Source organism: Engystomops pustulosus, chromosome 7 (assembly GCF_040894005.1).
Source record: "Engystomops pustulosus chromosome 7, aEngPut4.maternal, whole genome shotgun sequence".
NCBI classification, from domain to species: domain Eukaryota; kingdom Metazoa; phylum Chordata; class Amphibia; order Anura; family Leptodactylidae; genus Engystomops; species Engystomops pustulosus.
Window position 1 is genome coordinate 47,716,439 of NC_092417.1, and position 18,947 is coordinate 47,735,385.

General features: G+C 39.8%; 1 protein-coding gene and 1 long non-coding RNA gene across 2 annotated transcripts in view; one reads left to right on the plus strand and one right to left on the minus strand.

Annotated features, from left to right (window-relative positions):
- The window catches only part of LRRC9 (leucine rich repeat containing 9), a 70,731-nt gene extending 64,613 nt beyond the window's left edge, over positions 1 to 6,118 (plus strand). The window contains exons 32-33 of the mRNA XM_072115797.1: positions 313 to 484; positions 5,111 to 6,118. Coding sequence (XP_071971898.1) covers positions 313 to 484; positions 5,111 to 5,150 — 212 coding nt within the window. The 3' untranslated portion in view covers positions 5,151 to 6,118. The remainder of the gene's footprint in view (positions 1 to 312; positions 485 to 5,110) is intronic.
- The window catches only part of LOC140069744 (uncharacterized), a 64,301-nt gene that overhangs the window by 10,481 nt on the left and 34,873 nt on the right, over positions 1 to 18,947 (minus strand). The window lies entirely within an intron of this gene.

The window sequence follows — 18,947 nt, forward strand, 5'->3', positions numbered from 1 at the left end:
AAGAGGTAATTCACATGCAAAATTCTGGGGGGACACATCTTTTAAACAGGTAAATGGATTTTAACTAAACAAAATCCAAATCCATGAGCATCACATCAGCAGGAAATGAAGCATTTTTTTTCTTGTCCTTTTTTACAATGTGAACTTTCTGATCTTATTAAACTTTTCAGAGCACTGATGTCTTGATGTAGAACTGTTATGTATTGGTTCTCTGTTCCCCATGTTTCCTAGTATTGTGGAGTTATAGGAAATTACAGGCAGGGGCTTATTTAAAAATTGATTACAGTCTAAATAGACATTTTTATATTTCAGACAAGAAATCCAAGCCCCATGGAGGAGCGATGAATAACCCGCGCAGCGTGAATACAGAAATTGCTTTCAGGCAGTTCAAAGGAGGAACAAGTATTTCATCCACGTACTTACAGCAAGGCAACCAAAATCGAGCGGGGCACTTACAGGGAAACAATCTGGAGCATGAAGGAAGGTGTGTACTGCCAATTAATGGCCACTGCTGGGACGGCGGCCCCGGCAAACATATGCAGCTTTATTCTATCCACAGCCTACACACAGTGGGATCAATAGCCAAGAACACAAGACTTGTCCATCAGCAGAGCTGGTAAAATTTCTGACCGTTCTGTCTTTCTCTGTAGGACAGGACTGTACAGTGAAATAGAAGTAGCTCATGCAATTTTACTGCAAGCAAATGCCAGTGTGGAGCCCGAGCCCTACTGAAAACCAGTAACACAAGTAACCAGTGTGACCCAGTGGTGTTACGGGCTCTATATTGTGTTCTCTGAAAAGGAACCTGTCTCCAGATTACTACAGGGTATGAAATGTCCATCCCAGAATTCCCTCACCCGTTTACCTATAAACAATCTCCTCCAAAGTCATGTGAAAGTGAGCAGAGAAAAGTCATATTTGCCTAAGATGAGTCCCTTTTAGAAGCTGCGGGAGGGGGGGGGGGTGTCTCACTTAAGACGACTCACTGGTTCTATAGTATGTAGAAACATGCTTTGGTGTCAGATTGAAGTAAAAATTCAGATTACATTAGGTATGTGAGCTACAGAACCAGAGATACCAGAGAGATTTTAAAAATGTCTCTTCGCTGCTTATTTGCATATGACATTGCAGGAGAGATCTCACATAAAAGAGGGAATTCTAGGAAGGCCACTTCATCCCCTACCTAAGGGGCTGGTAGTTGAATGGGGTACAATGTGGTGACACGTTCCCTTTTAACTAATAACCAGCAATATGACAAATACCTTCATTTGGGACAGATTTGTCACCTCCCCTTATGTCAAATTTGAGCCGTTTACCTATAAAAGAAACTGAGTCATGTGAAAATGAGCAGAGAAGATACATATTTTACATGACAAGAGTTACAATTTGAGGCTAAAGGGGGAGTGTCACTTCAGGGTCCCCTACCTTCTGTTCTGTAGTACTTAGAAACATGGGGGGGAGATTTATCAGAAGTGTTTGAGGTTCTGCTCTCAGACACACTGATGAATCTCCCTCCAATGGCTTTGCTGTCATATTAAAGATAAGAATCTCATGTTTCAGATTCCATCAAGCTTGTGGTTCTGTGAGCTACCGGCCCGGAGATACCAGAGAGCTAAAGAGCTAGCTGGAAATGCAAGTGGCAAATAAAAACCAATTTATTTAATTTTTTTTACAATTTGTATCTCCGGTTTTGTAGATAACAGAACTTTAAAGATGAGATTCCTATCTTTAAAATGACACCAAATACATGTTTCTAGGTACTATAGAACAGAAGACGGTGGCGTCTGAAGTAACACTACAGCCTCTAATCTTGACTCATCTCAGGTAAATATGACTCTTCTCTGTCCATTATCAGATGACTTTGGATGAGATTTTTTTTTATAGGTAAATGGTTGATATTTCACAGAAAAAAAACGGGAATTCTAAAAAGGACATTGCATACCCTACCTGTGAGGCTAGTAGTTTCATGGGGTAAAATCTGGTGACAGGTTCTCTTTAACTTAAAACTTAAAGGTTAATTATTTACCAACAAAATGTATATATAAAATATCGAAATATCTATGTGTGTCATTACATGTCCTAATTATTATGATCATGACAGCTGCAAGGAAAAGGCTGCAAAGAAAAGGGCCAGCGTGGTTCATGATGGGAGAGGCTCTCCTATGCAGGCAGGTTATATGAGGGGATGACATAGATGTCAATTGCAGGTGTTCCTGATAAACTTATATCTCTATACAAACTCATTGAAAGAATAATAACTGTGTATGCAGAGAACTCCATCTTCACAGAAGAGAAGCTGTAGGTGGGAGTGTGGAGTAGCCGTAGCCTCTCATGAAAATATGAATATAATAATATAAAATGTAAGACATTTTTATTAAGTTCTGGGCCACTGAAAGTTTTATTAAAAAAAAGACATGGTCGTACTTTTGTCTTGTTCTCTCATTGGAAAGGATGGGCGGACCCCCGCAGCCGGTACTTTACGGTCTCTACCTCAATATAATTTCACAGCCTGCTGCAACGTCACTGTGTAACATGATGTAATATGTATCTTAATGCTGGGGTCCTGCGAGACCACCCTTCTTGCCTTGGAAATACTGTTCGCAATTGTTACTCTTTTTCATCAATAAATGTTGATTGAATATAAAAAAAGACATGGCTGCCATAGATTATAGGAACCTGCCACCGGATCTACCTTATTAAGTAGAATCGTGATAGTAGGTTTACTTTAAGGTCACCTTGCAGGTGCGCTGAGACTTATAGCCATTGATGCTCTCCTAGGAAATTCTGGGAAATATGCAAATAACTTTCCCCCAATGGGAAAAGGAAAACCATGCCTATTTTGCTCCCTTGTAAGGCAGCGACCTCAAGCATGACTATCAGGAAGTCTAATGACATACTAGTTCGGCTTTAATCCCACATCATATCTATTCCAGAAGGAACAGACTCCCAACTGTAGACAGCTATGATTTGTTGCGTCTCTTCGGTACAGTAGTGTAGTGGTTTGGCTGAAAGTGAGGCTATTGACTAGGGTCAGGGAGTAAGAGTTCTCTATACGCAGACTTTGCCAATTAAGGCCGCCTTGCAGCTATGTGGAGACTTATAACCATTGCTGGTTCACTAGGGGATTCTGGTAAACATGCAAATAAGTTCTTCTGGATGGGACAAGGATAAACATGCCTCTTTTGCTGCCTTGTAAAGCAGCCCCTTACCAGTCATGATCTGGAACACCTTGGCGAACCAGGACGAACTATATCATCATCGTGCTGCGAAGGGTGTATGGAGAAAACTCACGAGCTGAGCGCTCTCCATACACAGCGGGTGTCAGCTGTATAATACAGCTGCCGCATTCCTGTTACTGCCACGGTCGGTGCTGGCACCGATTGCGGCAGTTAACCTGTTAAGTGCTGCAGTTGAATCCGACTGCGGCACCTAACTTACCTTTACATGGTCACCGCCATCTTGGATGGCCGATCGCCGCCCCCTGTGACCTCAGGGTGGCGATCATTGAGACTCGTAGGCTTGCCATGTACAATGATCTGTAATAGCCAGCAGATGGCAGGCTATTACAAATCATTAGTAATAATGCTATATACTGCAATACAGTAGTATTGCAGTATAAAGTATTAGCAATCGCACCCTGGAGGGTCTGAAATAATGGTAACATTTTTTTTTAAAAAAGTTTAAATCGCGTATAAAACCAAATAAACAGTAAGAATCATAAACATGTTTGTTATCATCACGTCCCAAAATGTTTGATCTATCAAATAATAACGATTTTTCCCGGCGTTTAACCCAGTAACACAAAATGCCGCCCAAAGTCGAAAGTGCCGCTTTTTTGCCATTTTTGAAAAATATAAAAAATTCTATAAAAAGTTATCAAAAGGCCACACTATCCTCAAAATGGTAGCATTGAAAATGTCATCAAAAGTCGCAAAAAAAAATGACACCACCCACAGCTCCGTGCACTGAAATATGACAAAGTTATTAGTGCCAGAACATGGTAAAATGAAGATTTTTTATTTTTTTTGTACAGGAGGTTTTAATTTTTGTAAATGTATGACAACATTATAAAACCTATATTTATAAATTTGGTATCCCAGTGATCATACCAACCCAAAGAATAGAGTAAAACATGTCATTTGGGACGCTCAGTGAAAGCTGTAAAATTTAAGCCCACAAGAATATGGCGCAAATGTGTTTTTTCATCATTTTCACTGCATTCAGAATTTTTTTCCCGCTTGGAATAAAAAAATACCGTCACTATGAAGTGCAATTTGTTACGCAGAAAACAAGCCCAAACACAGCTCTTTACATGGAAAAATAAAAAAAGTTATAGATTTTTGAAGGTGGGGAGTGAAAAATGAAAATGTAAAAACGAAAAAGGACCTGGTCGTTAAGGGGTTAAATCAATATCCAGCATTTCTATTTCCTGTTTATCTGGTAAATAGAAAATCAATCACAAAAGTCCAAGAGTGCAAGTCAATGCAGTAGCACATAGCCATAAACCATAACCACCTTAAAAATACAATACCAAAGTGTAGTAGATGAGCAAGCGGTAATCCAAGGACAGAGGCAGAGCCCACGTGTATTGTCACATCAGCCTCTGTCCTCGGATTACCACCTGCCCGTCACATGTAACCACACTTTACTATTGTATCTTTGTAGTGGTAAGGGTTTGTTTAAGTGCATTTACTTGCACCCCTGGACTTTTTGTGATTGCTTTTTTTTTTTACACACTTATAGCTTTCTATTTGTAGTACCTTGTTACATTAGTCAGGAATTAGGGGGGATATCAGGATCGTTGTCATCCTACATGTGATGAGTGAGCATCTTTTGCAATCTTTTTAAGTGTTTTTCATTTTGTTTTTGTGTGTGTCCCAGTATTTTCTGATTATATTTTTTTGATGAGACCTAATAAAATGTGTTAACTTTACTTTTTGGCCGATTGCGGCATCTTCTTTCTTCTTCTCTGGTTGTTTGAACATGGCTGCATAAATTATTATTCTTATTATTATTATTATTGCAGATACAAGTGTATTTATTGAATATGGGTCTGGTGATGTGGATTTTTCTACCTAGTATTTTTAATATTCACATTTTTATTTTACAGATTATTTGGGAATGGAACAGTCCGTCAAAACCGGATGTAAAATAGTGAGTGGCTTTGGTGAGAAAGTCCCTCCTGAACTACCTCTACAACATATTATGCATAAGACACAGAGTCATGGCCTTTCACTGGATATTTGTGTTAATGTTAAAAAGGTTGTTCAACAGTTTTAGAAATTACTGAAGATGAATGGAAATATAACTTGAAGAAAAAACAGTGATTGGCTGTATATACACAAGGATCACCAGAGCGACTCCTTGAAATCCTATATCATTTTATGCAATATAATTTTCTATCTGTAATGGTGATAGCCTTATGTTAAAGGGAACCTATCATCAGCAATTGGCCTCATAAAACACTACCAGTATATTGTCAAACCGCGTAATACTGTATAGTTTTTGTTTCTTTTATGGTCCAGTGTTATACCCTTATCTATAAAATCAACTATGAAGTGAGATGTAAATTAGTTGTATAAAGTCAAGGAGACTGAGATTTTAACATTGAAGTCAGGGTAGGGAGCTCTGAACGCCGCCTCCTCTGTGATTGACATTATGCATTGGAATTCAGGAGATCTGGTTAGTGATGTTTTTGAATGCAGGACCATCAATTGCAGTGAAGAGAGCTTTCTGAGAAAGAGAGAGCTTGACTTCAGTGTTATAATCTCTGTCTCCTTGACTTTATACAACCAGTTTACATCTCACTTCAAAGTAGATCTCCAGATGACGCCACCACACTGGATCATGGAAGAAACACAATCTGGAAGGTATACGGCTGCTTGACAACATATTGGTAGTGGATTATTAGGTCAATTTCTGCTGACAGGTTCCCTTTAAATCAAATGTGTCTTTACCCCATGTGTTATTCATATAGTAAATACTAATAAATGATTAGTAACACAACACTAGTCTGTCTTAGAGAATAAACCACGCAAATATGATCAATTGATACTCTACCACAATAATGAATAAATAGCCGATGGTAGGTAGACCCAGTGGGAGCCCAGTTTTTGGAAATATAGCTGTCAAGGGTGGAACTAATCTTTCAAAATATCAGGCTTAAAACAATTTGCTTTAAAAAAATAGAAAAAAAACATTGTAGTGGGGTCAAAAATGTCAAGTAAAAATGTATTGGGGTCATAATTTGCGATCAAACAGATACCAGGCTATTGATGAATTTTTGCGCTAAATGTTTGCACAAGTCTGCAAAGTTTTTCATAATTAAAATTAAAAATGCTCAATTTGCACAATTTATAAATCTGTTGAAGAGCTGCTTTTGGAATAAGCCATACCTACAGTCCTAGACAAAAACTATGAGTGACAAAGTAAAATACCCTGCAGCTCAGAACTATATCTCCTAATAATGCATCTTATACCATATCCATATCAGCATTGCATAGAATTATATGACTTTCATATAAGGGAACTGGAAGATTTCTCACTTTCTACAGATGTGCTGTCAGTGTCCCTGAATGGCGCTTATCTTCAACAGTGCCAAAATTCTGACTGGAATTGTTTCAGTGTATGTGAACATATTACATGCATTTGGGTTTTGGCTTTTAAAGATTTCTGTTGGCCACGGGTCATGTAGCCAACTCAGGGCTTCCTGTGGCGTCCTGCTAGTTTCTGGCACTTGGAGAGGGCCATGCAGTCATTACCGTATTCTCAACTCCTCCATCAGTGGTTGGAGGAGCATGTATAAGTCCTTAGTAGAGATAAGCAGACCCGATGGCCAGGTTTGGAGTTTGGGTTTGGACGCCTGATTCGGACATATTGTCGGATTGGCGCCATACAGTTAATAGGATGGCACATTACATATCCCTTACCATATCATACTATAATGGGAAGGAGTCATTCACAAAGAAATATATATTTTGTTATATTAAAAATATACGAAAAAGAGACACTTTAGTAAACAAACAACAATGACCTCAAGAGAAGATCCGTGACTTCCTTCCAAAAACACAATCACTTCCCAGTCCCATATCATGTGTCAGAAGTTGGAGTGAGAACACGGACCTTCTAAACTCTCAGGTAGAGGTCAAATAACATTGATGTAGAATGTAACCTGGATGAGTTTGTGATTTGTCAGGTAAAAGATACAAATAAGGCTACATGCACATGAACGTGTGTCTACGGCTGGGCGGGCATGCGGGGCGCAGGCTGGAGAGGAGGAGGAATGAGCTTTGTGCACCCGAGCCCTCTGCACACAGTTACTAGAATCATATGAATGTATCGGAGAACCCATGTAAGCTTCAGGAGCTCAGCATCCCTACAAGGTTTGTGGGTGTTCAGTCAGTTCATGACTTATCTGAAAGGACCAAAACCTAAGTACACTGAGCAGGTTTCCTTCAACAATGTTAATATTGTACTACTGGTAACACCCACACTCACACACATGCATATATATAGTATAGAAATATTTAAATGTGTGTATATATGTATGAATATAATATATATACAGTCCTGTACAGCAGGACAAAGCACAATCTTTGTTGTCTTTGTGCTTTATTCCACTCCCCGGTGCTGCTCGCACTCCATTATTACCATCATTTGCAGAGGCTCGGCTCTTAGGCAGTAATTTCCCCTGAGCATGTTATTTGACAGTGGCGGTTTTCTTGACAGCTAGTCATTTTAAAGAAATCTTCTTCCTTTTAAACCAATATAAAGAATACAGGGTGTTGTGGTTAAGGCCGCCACACTTATGGAGTGAAGAGACCAAATCATAGACATCGGTCACGTCCTCTATCATCATTCTATTTGCCAACAACGACTCTGGTTATAGTTTGTTTCCTCAGCCATGAAAATGGGTTATTGTCAAAGCAGTAATCTTCTGGACTTGTCTTCTTCAGTAAGAACATAGAAAATTGCAGGGAAGGAGCTCTAGTAGTCATAGATAACGGGTGAATGGAAAAATATTTATGGTATTTTATATTTTTAGGGAAAATCTAGTGGAGTTTAACTAAAACTGTAATTATTGTAACTTATGCTTGGCCTCTCTCAATCTGTTTTGCAGCATTTCCAAAAAGTTTTCTCATAGTGTTTTTATGCTTGTTTTTATTTTGTACCATTTAAAGGAAATGCCTGTCCTGCCTGTCTCTGCCCTAATCTGTTATATAATAATCCTGGAACCTAAACTGACTTGTTAATTTACATATTTCTAAAATAAAGTTTTTAACTGCAAACAGCAGAGGCTCCTGGGGCGTGTACTAGCCGGGCACTGGGAGCTAAGGCTGGTACACGCCCCAGTAGCCTCTGCAGTTAATTTGCATATGACTAAAATAAAGTTTTTAACACGTTGCCTTAGGTTCCAGGATTACTACATTACAGATCAGGGCAAAGGCAGGGGGGGGAGCTGCCATCTGCAATAAAGAGAAACATATGTTTAACAAATGGGAGAAACATTTTGGGGTACAGTATTTTTTGGACTAGAAGGCGTACCGAATTATAAGGCACACCATCAATAAATGCCTGCTAAAACATCTAGGTTCATATATAAGGCGCACTGGACTATAAAGTGCACCTGATTATAAGGGTAAATGACCAGCAGGTGTCAGACCTGTGCACAGTTCAAGGAAGCTGTTCTCTATACGTACGGTTCATATATAAGGCGCACTTTTGATTTCTGAGAAAATCTAAGGATTTTTTGTGCTCCTTATAGTCCATAAAATCCGATAAATATGATTTACTGTATAACTTCTTTGGGTTTTGTTCATACTGTATAAAGAAAAGAAAACTTTTTTTCAGGCTCAGTACCGTATATACTCGAGTATAAGCCGACCCGAGTATAAGCCGAGGCCCCTAATTTTACCACAAAATACTGGGAAAACCTATTGACTCGAGTATAAGCCGAGGGTGGGAAATGCATTGGTCCCACTCTCCCCAGTATATAGCTAGCCAGCCCCTGCCCCAGTGTATATAGCCTGCCAGACCCTGCCCCAGTGTATATAGCCTGCCAGACCCTGCCCCAGTGTATATAGCCTGCCAGACCCTGCCCCAGTGTATATAGCCTGCCGCCGCTGCCAGACAGATCGCACAGAAGATATACAGGGGTCACCGGAAAGGTGAGTTTAGATATATTTATTTTTTTGACTCGAGTATAAGCCGAGTTTGGGTTTTTCAGCACATTTTTTGTGCTGAAAAACTAGGCTTATACTCGAGTATATAAGGTATATAATCCATGTTTTATTACACATGTACAGTAAAAACACAAAGTAAGATTTTTATATCACCACATTTCAATGTCTATAACATTTTTAGGTTTCCATTGTTGGAGCCCAGTGAAAGTTTATACACTCACCGGCCACTTTATTAGGTACACCTGTCCAACTGCTCGTTAACACTTAATTTCTAATCAGCCAATCACATGGTGGCAACTCAGTGCATTTAGGCATGTAGACATGGTCAAGACAATCTCCTGCAGTTCAAACCGAGCATCAGTATGGGGAAGAAAGGTGATTTGATGCCTTTGAACGTGGCATGGTTGTTGGTGCCAGAAGGGCTGGTCTGAGTATTTCAGAAACTGCTGATCTACTGGGATTTTCGCGCACAACCATCTCTAGGGTTTACAGAAACTGGTCCAAAAAAGAAAAAACATCCAGTGAGCGGCTGTTCTGTGGGCGGAAATGCCTTGTTGATGCCAGAGGTCAGAGGAGAATGGGCAGACTGGTTCGAGCTGATAGAAAGGCAACAGTGACTCAAATCGCCACCCGTTACAACCAAGGTAGGCAGAAGAGCATCTCTGAACGCACAGCACGTCGAACTTTGAGGCAGATGGGCTACAGCAGCAGAAGACCACACCGGGTGCCACTCCTTTCAGCTAAGAACAGAAAACTGAGGCTACAATTTGCACAAGCTCATCGAAATAGGACAGTAGAAGATTGGAAAAACGTTGCCTGGTCTGATGAGTCTCGATTTCTGCTGCGACATTCGGATGGTAGTTTCAGAATTTGGCGTGAACAACATGAATCCATCCTGCCTTGTATCAACGGTTCAGGCTGGTGGTGGTGGTGTCATGGTGTGGGGAATATTTTCTTGGCACTCTTTGGGCCCCCTGGTACCAATTGAGCATCGTTGCAACGCCACAGCCTACCTGAGTATTGTTGCTGACCATGTCCATCTCTTTATGACCACAATGTACCCAACATCTGATGGCTACTTTCAGCAGGATAATGCGCCATGTCATAAAGCTGGAATCATCTCAGACTGGTTTCTTGAACATGACAATGAGGTCACTGTACTCAAATGGCCTCCACAGTCACCAGATCTCAATCCAATAGAGCATCTTTGGGATGTGGTGGAACGGGAGATTCGCATCATGGATGTGCAGCCGACAAATCTGCGGCAACTGTGTGATGCCATCATGTCAATATGGACCAAAATCTCTGAGGAATGCTTCCAGCACCTTGTTGAATCTATGCCATGAAGAATTGAGGCAGTTCTGAAGGCAAAAGGGGGTCCAACCCGTTAGCAACTAGCATGGTGTACCTAATAAAGTGGCCAGTGAGTGTATACTGCATCACATCAACACTCAATAGTTTAGTCCATAAACTCACATGAAATAATCTTGAGGGGAAGTCCGCGGTGGAGAACATTGTAATGGGATGAGACCGGGGGCGTCTGACATGCCTGCAATGTTTTGGGGTGCCATTTTTTTAAGCAAAAAGAAACACTGGTTTGAACTATTGCCTATTATGAACTGATTTTACTGATCTTAACAGAGAACGCTCATTTAGCAATACCAGAGAGGGGTTAGTCCTTGTCAGGTTTACTGTGCATATTGACCATCTGAAGAAAGTTAAATCTGTCATCATGTAAGTTTAACACAACCTAAATACTGGTGACAGATGATAATTTTGTAAATTCAATTGTGAAATCATTTACACACAGGTTACTAAGCATTGATACAAATTAGGGTGCGGTCACACGTCGCTTTTACTGCATGCGTTTAAAAACGCATCGCTACAGCTGAAGGTAGATTTGCCTAATTAAACAGCTGTTAACGCTTGCGTTTACAAAACGCATGCGTTAACCGCGATGTTAACGCATGCGTTTTGTAAACGCAAGCGTTAACAGCTGTTTAATTAGGCAAATCTACCTTCAGCTGTAGCAATGCGTTTTTAAACGCATGCAGTAAACGTGACATGTGACCGCACCCTTAGGCTCCAGGCTCAATGACTGATGCAACAGCTTGAAGTGTATCACAAAGACTCTCCACAGGGGGGAGCACTAAGGGGTCATTCACATGGCCAGAGGCTCACCCGGAGCACAGACCCGGGAGAAGGGGAAGGAGTTGAGAGCTCTACATCCCTCCACCTGTGCAGTGAGACAACACGCACACTCGCCAAGAGACACAGAAGTCCATGGAGGCTGTAATCTGGTCGCAAATCATGTGACCAAATCACGACCCTCGTAACGGCCGTATAAATGTACCCTAACTCCCGCCACAGCTGCTACTGATGAGAGGAGGAAGAGGATGTAGAGTAACAGATAAGCATTATCTCTTGTTGCCCGTGGTATAATGATAGAGAAATCTAACAGTCATGGTGGTATGGAGTTCTCATTTACATTTACTCACCAGGTCTGAGGATTTCACAGAAAGTGCATTGTCTGACGATAATGCACTGTACGCCCGATATCCTGCATGTGTCGCTTCCCCGCTCAGGTCCGCTGGAGTTCACCTTCTTCTTCCTGGTGTATGTAAGTGCATTGTCTTGCAACACAATTTGAAAGTTAAATCCTGCGCTCAGTCCGCATCAGCCGGATCGTCCGACGGCCCGCCCCCCAATTTGTGTCGCATGGAGGCAGCGCAGCTGCGCCAAAATCTGATCCCAACACAGACACCTGTTAAAGCCGTGTAAATCCCGAAAATGGTGCAAAGACCAATGAAAGTGCGATACGCAACCTTAGTGAATAAGCCCCATTTTGCGCCGTTGTAAATTACATTAAAATCAGGTGAGGGGCACAGGGAAGGAAAAGATATTTCTTGGAGTTCTTCTTTAACATACCTGTCATAACTTTCAAGCAGTAATCTGTAAGATGAACTCTCGATAAAAACAATGGGGGATATTTATCATTCGCTCATGCGCCAGCGTATGATAACCCCGCCGCTGCAAGTTTGCAGCCTGATACATCAAGAGGCTTCTGCCTCTTGATGTATCAGGGCTGCCAGCAGTGCAGCGTTTATCCTACGCCAGGCAGGACCGCGCCCCCCCCCCCTTCAAGCCCCTTCACACCCCACTGGCGTGAAGGTGGCGGATCGGGGCAAATAATCACAAAAGCTAGCAACTGGCGTTGCACAGAGGTCCTGATAAATATGCCCCATTATGTTAAATTTTACTCTCTAATAAAATCTTACACCTAATAAGTATACTTATATCCCAAGCTCTCTTTCCTTGATTAAATAACATTGATTATCTGAATGAATATACTATAATCTTTAAAACAAAAAAAATTTAAAATATAAGATACTGATAAAACATATTTTAGAAAATTGTATTTAGCTTGTTCATTTATTTCCATGCAGTTCTAGTGACTTCCACCAGATGGCTCTGGTGTTCCTTATATATCTGCTCAGACAAACTTCTGTCTATTTTCCCATATTTCATTTCATCTGTGCCCGTACATTGTAATATAGCTTTATGTGTGTGTGTGTATATGTATGTATGTATATATTATATGTTGTGTGTGTATATGTATGTATGTGTGTATATATATATATATATGAGTGTGAAAACACTTTATTAGGGTTCAAATGTTTGTTTTATATAGTAATGGTCAGATTTGACCTAATCAATTAATCAATCAGGTCATGGATAAATAAGTACCAGTTCTACTGTTTTATTATTGTTTGCTCTAATCTCTGAAATTAAAATAGATTTACATTAACTGAAAGGGATTGTCTAGGGTCATGCCTCACCATAGCACACTGGGGTTCCCACCTGGACCATTACCAGCAGGCGATTGTCTTGTGAGAAGCATGTGATGACACTGGAATAAGAGGGAAGTGAATGAGGTAAGAATTCCATTGCTCCGGGTGCTGAGGATACTTCATGGGAACACTCCTGCCTCATTTGCATATGGATTAAACTGGGAATATCATGCAAATTTCACAAAGCACAGAAATAATAAAGGCATATTGGAAATCATTAGGCATTCCTCTACCGCAGTGGAACTTGGAACTTGCGATTTTCATCAGTTTTTGATCTGATTAATTAGCGTTTTCAATGCGTTTTTCAGGTGCAGACATTGCACATAAAACGCTCCTCTATCTTTTCTATGGCAGTTGATCAGTTAAAAACGTATTGCACTTGCATGTGTCTCAGAGTCCAATGTGATTTTTATGCGTCTCCATAGACTCGTGTGGAGCGTTAAAAAAAATAAATAAAAAACATGAACGTCAACAAAAACGAAGCTAGGAAAAAAAACATTGAATACAATGGAACAGTGTGTAATGCGAGATCTGCACATCAAAAACATGAAGTGCTGAAGTGATCAATACTGATCAGTAGCATTTTTGAAGACAATGTTATGGTTTGACTGTGGAGATCCGTGTAACCATCCCTTAGTGTGTGTTGTTAGTAAATCTAGAACTTTGAAAAAATGGATTTATATTCCAGGATTGTAGCTGGTCCCACTGAAGAAGTCTCCTGACACTGATGTGCTGTGAGATTTACACCTTCGCTCCGTATTAAACTGTAAATGACTTTTGTTGGACTTTTGTTTGGGTTAAAGGATACTGCCCCCCCCCCCCTCTGTAAAGTACAGCTACAATCCTGGGGATTGTGTTGCACGCAATCAAATTGTGGCGCAGCTGTGCCGGCTTTCATGCAACAGAAATTGGGGGGTGCGGGCCGACGGACGATCCAACTGATTCAGACTGAGCGCGGAATTCAAGATTCAATTTGTGTTAACTTTCAAATTGTGTCTCTAGACAATGCACTTACATGCACCATCTTAGTGAATTGCAGCAGATGTGCATTCCGGTCAAACAATGCACTTTCGGAGATCAACCAGGACGGGTAAGTAAAGGTGCCCCATATATATATATATATAATGAATAAATTAAAGTCTACCAGATCCCAAATCACTTCATAAGTGTCGGGGCATTGTGTAGGGCAATAAATAAGGTAGCGAGACTTCATTTCCCAACTATTTGAAATTTTAGAAAAAAATTTTGAGAATTGTTTTGTGCAATCTTATGGGTGCATAAGGGGTGGAGCTTTATCTGTTTCCTTCTATCTGTCTATGTTGTCCATTGCCAAATGAGCACTAAGAGGGAGAAAAATAAAACAATTTACAATAGACCTGCCATATTCATTTCTTATCTTATTTATTTCCATATCTCTGCTTGCTGTCACTGGTCGTGTGCACACAGGTGCACTGCTTGTGACATTACCGTAAACTACGATAGGTCTTGTTACAAGTCATGTCAGCAAAGACCGTACAGAAACCTGTAAATATTTCATACAGTAAATGTATTAGAAATTTTGCAATACTTTTCGAATTAATGAAAATAAATATCTCTGCTTGCTGGTGCTAGAAAACTCCATTTCAATCAAAACCATAAATAAATGGTGAACAAATGTTCTTACTTATATTTTTTATTATTTTTTGCAATAATATTACAAATAACAGTAATGTTTTACTATGTCAACAATAAGAAATTAAGCTCTTTGGTTATCTTTGTCTAATTTTTTCTGTTCCCAGATTACGGTATTTCCGGTAGTTTATATGCGTGTATAGTACAGTCACTTCTGACCTTGTTGCAAAGCGTTAAACATCTCAAGTGCAAGATGGTATATTTGTGCCAAAAACTGTTGGTTTTATTTTATAGACTTTTTGTTTGCTTCTCAATCCGTTTTTTCTATTATCCCGCTTTCCGATGCATCTAATTGTCTCCATAGTAAATTATACTGAAATGAGGTACCACAGGAAAAAGGAGCCTACATGGATTCTCTTTCATATTACGCTTGATTTATATAGCTTTTCTTTTTCTTTTGTATTTTAGATGAAGCGTTTTATACCTGTCCTGGGATCACTGCAACCTGAACTGCTGTGACCTCACAACATGTAAGAAGCTCAAGCTAAGAACTGATCCATCCAAGTTACTTTCTGAATGTCTATAACAAAGTACAACATTTTTATTTTGCTTAAAAAAAATTGCACCAATATACATCAATGCCGTATACGTAACCAATAAATCTTTATTTCCATAGCGCCACAATATTCTGCAGCTCTTTACATATAATGGAGGGGCATATACAAAATAAGATCCTATTTATAAAAAACTTACTAACAACGAGGAAGCAGGTGGGACACAGAAGGTGCACGCTGCACATGTGTGCCTGGCTATCTATCTCTGTGTGTATATATATATATATCCTCAGTGTATATCTATCTGTGTGCGTTTATATATCTATGTGTGTGTATTTATATATATATATATATATATATATATATATATATATATACTATATATCTATCTATGTGTATGTATCTACAGTATATATCTATGTGTGTATGTGTGTGTTTATACATCTGTGTGTTTCTATTTATGTGTGTATATATACTGTATATATATTTATCTTTTTGGATGTCTGTATGTATCTATGTGTATATACATTTTTTGTGTGTGTATATCTATCTATTTGTGTGTATTTTTCTGTGTGTGCGCATCTATGTATGTGTGTGTATGTGTATATATATATATATATATATATATATATATATATATATATATATAATTATATCTATCTGTCTGTGTGTGCATCTTTATATCTATATATTATGTGTATGTGTGTCATGTTTACTCATATATATGTTATGGGAATGCAGATGTATCTGTATAATATGAAGATATAGTTTCCTGCGAAAACTCCCAAAACTGTAAGTGTACTTGACCTTCTATGAAATGGGTCCCAGTATGTGTAGATCTCAGAAACCAGAATATAGATAGTGACTGATGCAAGTGATGACAATATATTGGTGCAACATACAGTATATGTGTATATATATATATTACCGTCTAGCAAGAATAGATTATTTATGACTCCTTATCTATGATGAACATGAATAGTAACAATATATCTTTATACTTATCAAATCGCTAATCGTTTGGCATACCAACATGTAAAGCATTGTGTAGCCACAATATGTTATATGACCCTGTCCCCCCCCCCCTGTATGCCACAATTGTTCATTTTTATAAGATTCCTCCATTGACCGCACAGAATCATTCAGTATAAAGAAAAAGAGGGAAAAAAAACATCCTCATTGCACATTGATCTCCGTCAAAACGAGCATTGAAAAGGGAAATAGGCAACAAATAAACATGTATCAATTGCATGGGTAAGTTTTCAATTCCTTTTCCCATCAATTTGACTGTAGAAAAAAAAAAAAAAACACAATATTTGCAAACACTGGTAGACTAATTTGTTGCGGTCTTTCATTTTAGGAAGTGTTTTTGAAAAGAGTTCAATCACGCTTAATGGCGCATCTTTAGTTAAGAAAAAAGAATAGCGAGAAGTCAATTTAAGCTTCCCGATGAACAAGTGTGTACAAAGAGAATAGACGTAAATGGGCCTGGAAAACACAGTGCACAAGTAAAATGCAGCAAGCCGAGCACTCAGGGAAGCCGCATACAATAGACAGAGTCAAATACTGCAGAGCTTTTTAAACTATATACAATCCAAACAATAGGCTTAGCCCAGACATCTATGTATAACTAGCTGAGAATGGGGAAAAGCAAGCTGCGATTCTGTAACACTGATAAAGAACATTAGAATAGTCAGATTTGTAGCTAAAGACATTGAATGCTGCAGGTCAGGGAGATGAAAGTTAAGATGTGAATTTCATTTTATTTTTTTTAATCGTAGAACAATTATCTCCCTTTAAGCTTGTTAACAAAAAAAAAAAACACATTTGAATAAATCTTTTAATTGTCTCTGTATCGTTCAGCATTGGGCAAAATAGAAAAGCTATTATATGAACGTGTAGCTCTTTTATTTATAGTGTAAAGAAATAACCTGTTCTATATCATATCATAATGGGGGAGATTTATTATGGCTCCGTTTTCTGGCGGAGAATATACACCAATCTCCACGTCCCCGCCGGTTTCTCTGACCCGCATGTCACTTTGGGTATGTCGGGGTGGCTGGAGGGTGTGAACGCCCGGGCCGTCACATTTATTCATGGGTGGATTTAGATTGCCATGGGCCCTGGGATTTGTGAAATTATAATAATAATCCTTTATTTATATAGCGCACACAGATTTGCAGCGCTGCACAAAGTATGACAACACTGGCTGTCTAAAATGCCAGTCTTAAAGCATTCCCCCCATTGAAACTCATTTACTAAGGGCCCCGTGGACTGCACTTTTGTCGGACATCCCAACGATTTCCATTTTGTGCACGAGATTGGATTTTGACGCAATTGCGACGGCTTTCATGCGACAGAAATCGGCGGGCGAGCCGTTGGACGATCCGATGGATTCAGACAAACCGTGGAATTTAACTTAAAAAATGTCTCTCAAGCCAAGCACTTACATGCACCGGGAGGAAGATGGTGAACTCCAGCGGATCTGAGCGGGGAAGCGACACATGCAGGAAATCGGGCACACGATCTAAGTGAATTTCGGACAGACAATGCACTTTCGGGAATTCCGAGGGACCGGGTAAGTAAATGTGCCCCAATGTGTCTCACATGTATTTAGTGCTTTTTCAATTGTGTAGATATCAATTTAGAAATTGTGTGCGTATTCATACACTTTGTGTACAGTTATTATATGTACACATTGTACGTGTACATACAGTGTGTATACAGTATATACATTATGTGTATAGTGTGCATATGTACACATTGCATGTATATACACACAGTCTATACATATACACTGTATATACACAGACTGCCCGTACTAATGATTTCCACACAAAAAAAAACAGCCATACACCTGGCACAAACCATTGTTTGGGAAAAAAGTTGGTCACGGCTTTATTCTTAACATTATATATACTTTAAATGACCTGTGGGGAACTCGGACCCTTTTCCCTAAACTTCACCTCACATGCTAGGTCCCGCCTCAGCGGGGGGATGCCTTAGTTATTCCGTCAGGTGATTTGCCCTAAAACTTGAGAGGGTCAAAGATTCCACCACAGGCCAAGTTGTGACTACCAACAGCCACATTGCATAGAATACAACTAACAAAATACAAAGTCAGGTAATACAAATTAAAAATACAAACTAGGACATACAAAATTAGGGAGGGCGGGTGGAGGTTCCTTGAACGCTGAGCAGTCCGAAGAGGCTGTGCTAGCTCTGCCAGGTGCCAGGTTAGGGGTGGGGCGAGCAGGAGGGGCTGCGGCTCTTAAAGGTAAAGAGCACGGCCTGTCATGACGTCCGACGCCCCCCCCCCCCCGACTTATGCAGCCTGCGGGCTGCACATACAGCATATACACACACATATAACATATTAATGCACATCGGGCGGCACGGTGGCTGAGTGAGTAGCACTTCTGCCTTGCAGCACTGGGGTCCTGGGTTCGAATCCCACCCAGGTCAACATTTGCAAAGAGTTTGTATGTTCTCTCCGTGTTTGTGTGGGTTTCCTCCGGGTACTCCGGTTTCCTCCCACACTTCAAAACATACTGTTAGGTTGTTTAGATTGTGAGCCCCATGGGGACAGGGACCAATTTGATATGCTTGTGCAGCGCTGCGTAATCTGTGTGCGCTATATAAATAAAGAATTATTATTATTATTGTACACACACATATTATACAGTGTGTATGTATACACTGTGGAGCACATTTACGAAGGGCTTTGCGCCAGTTTTCTGTTGGACGTT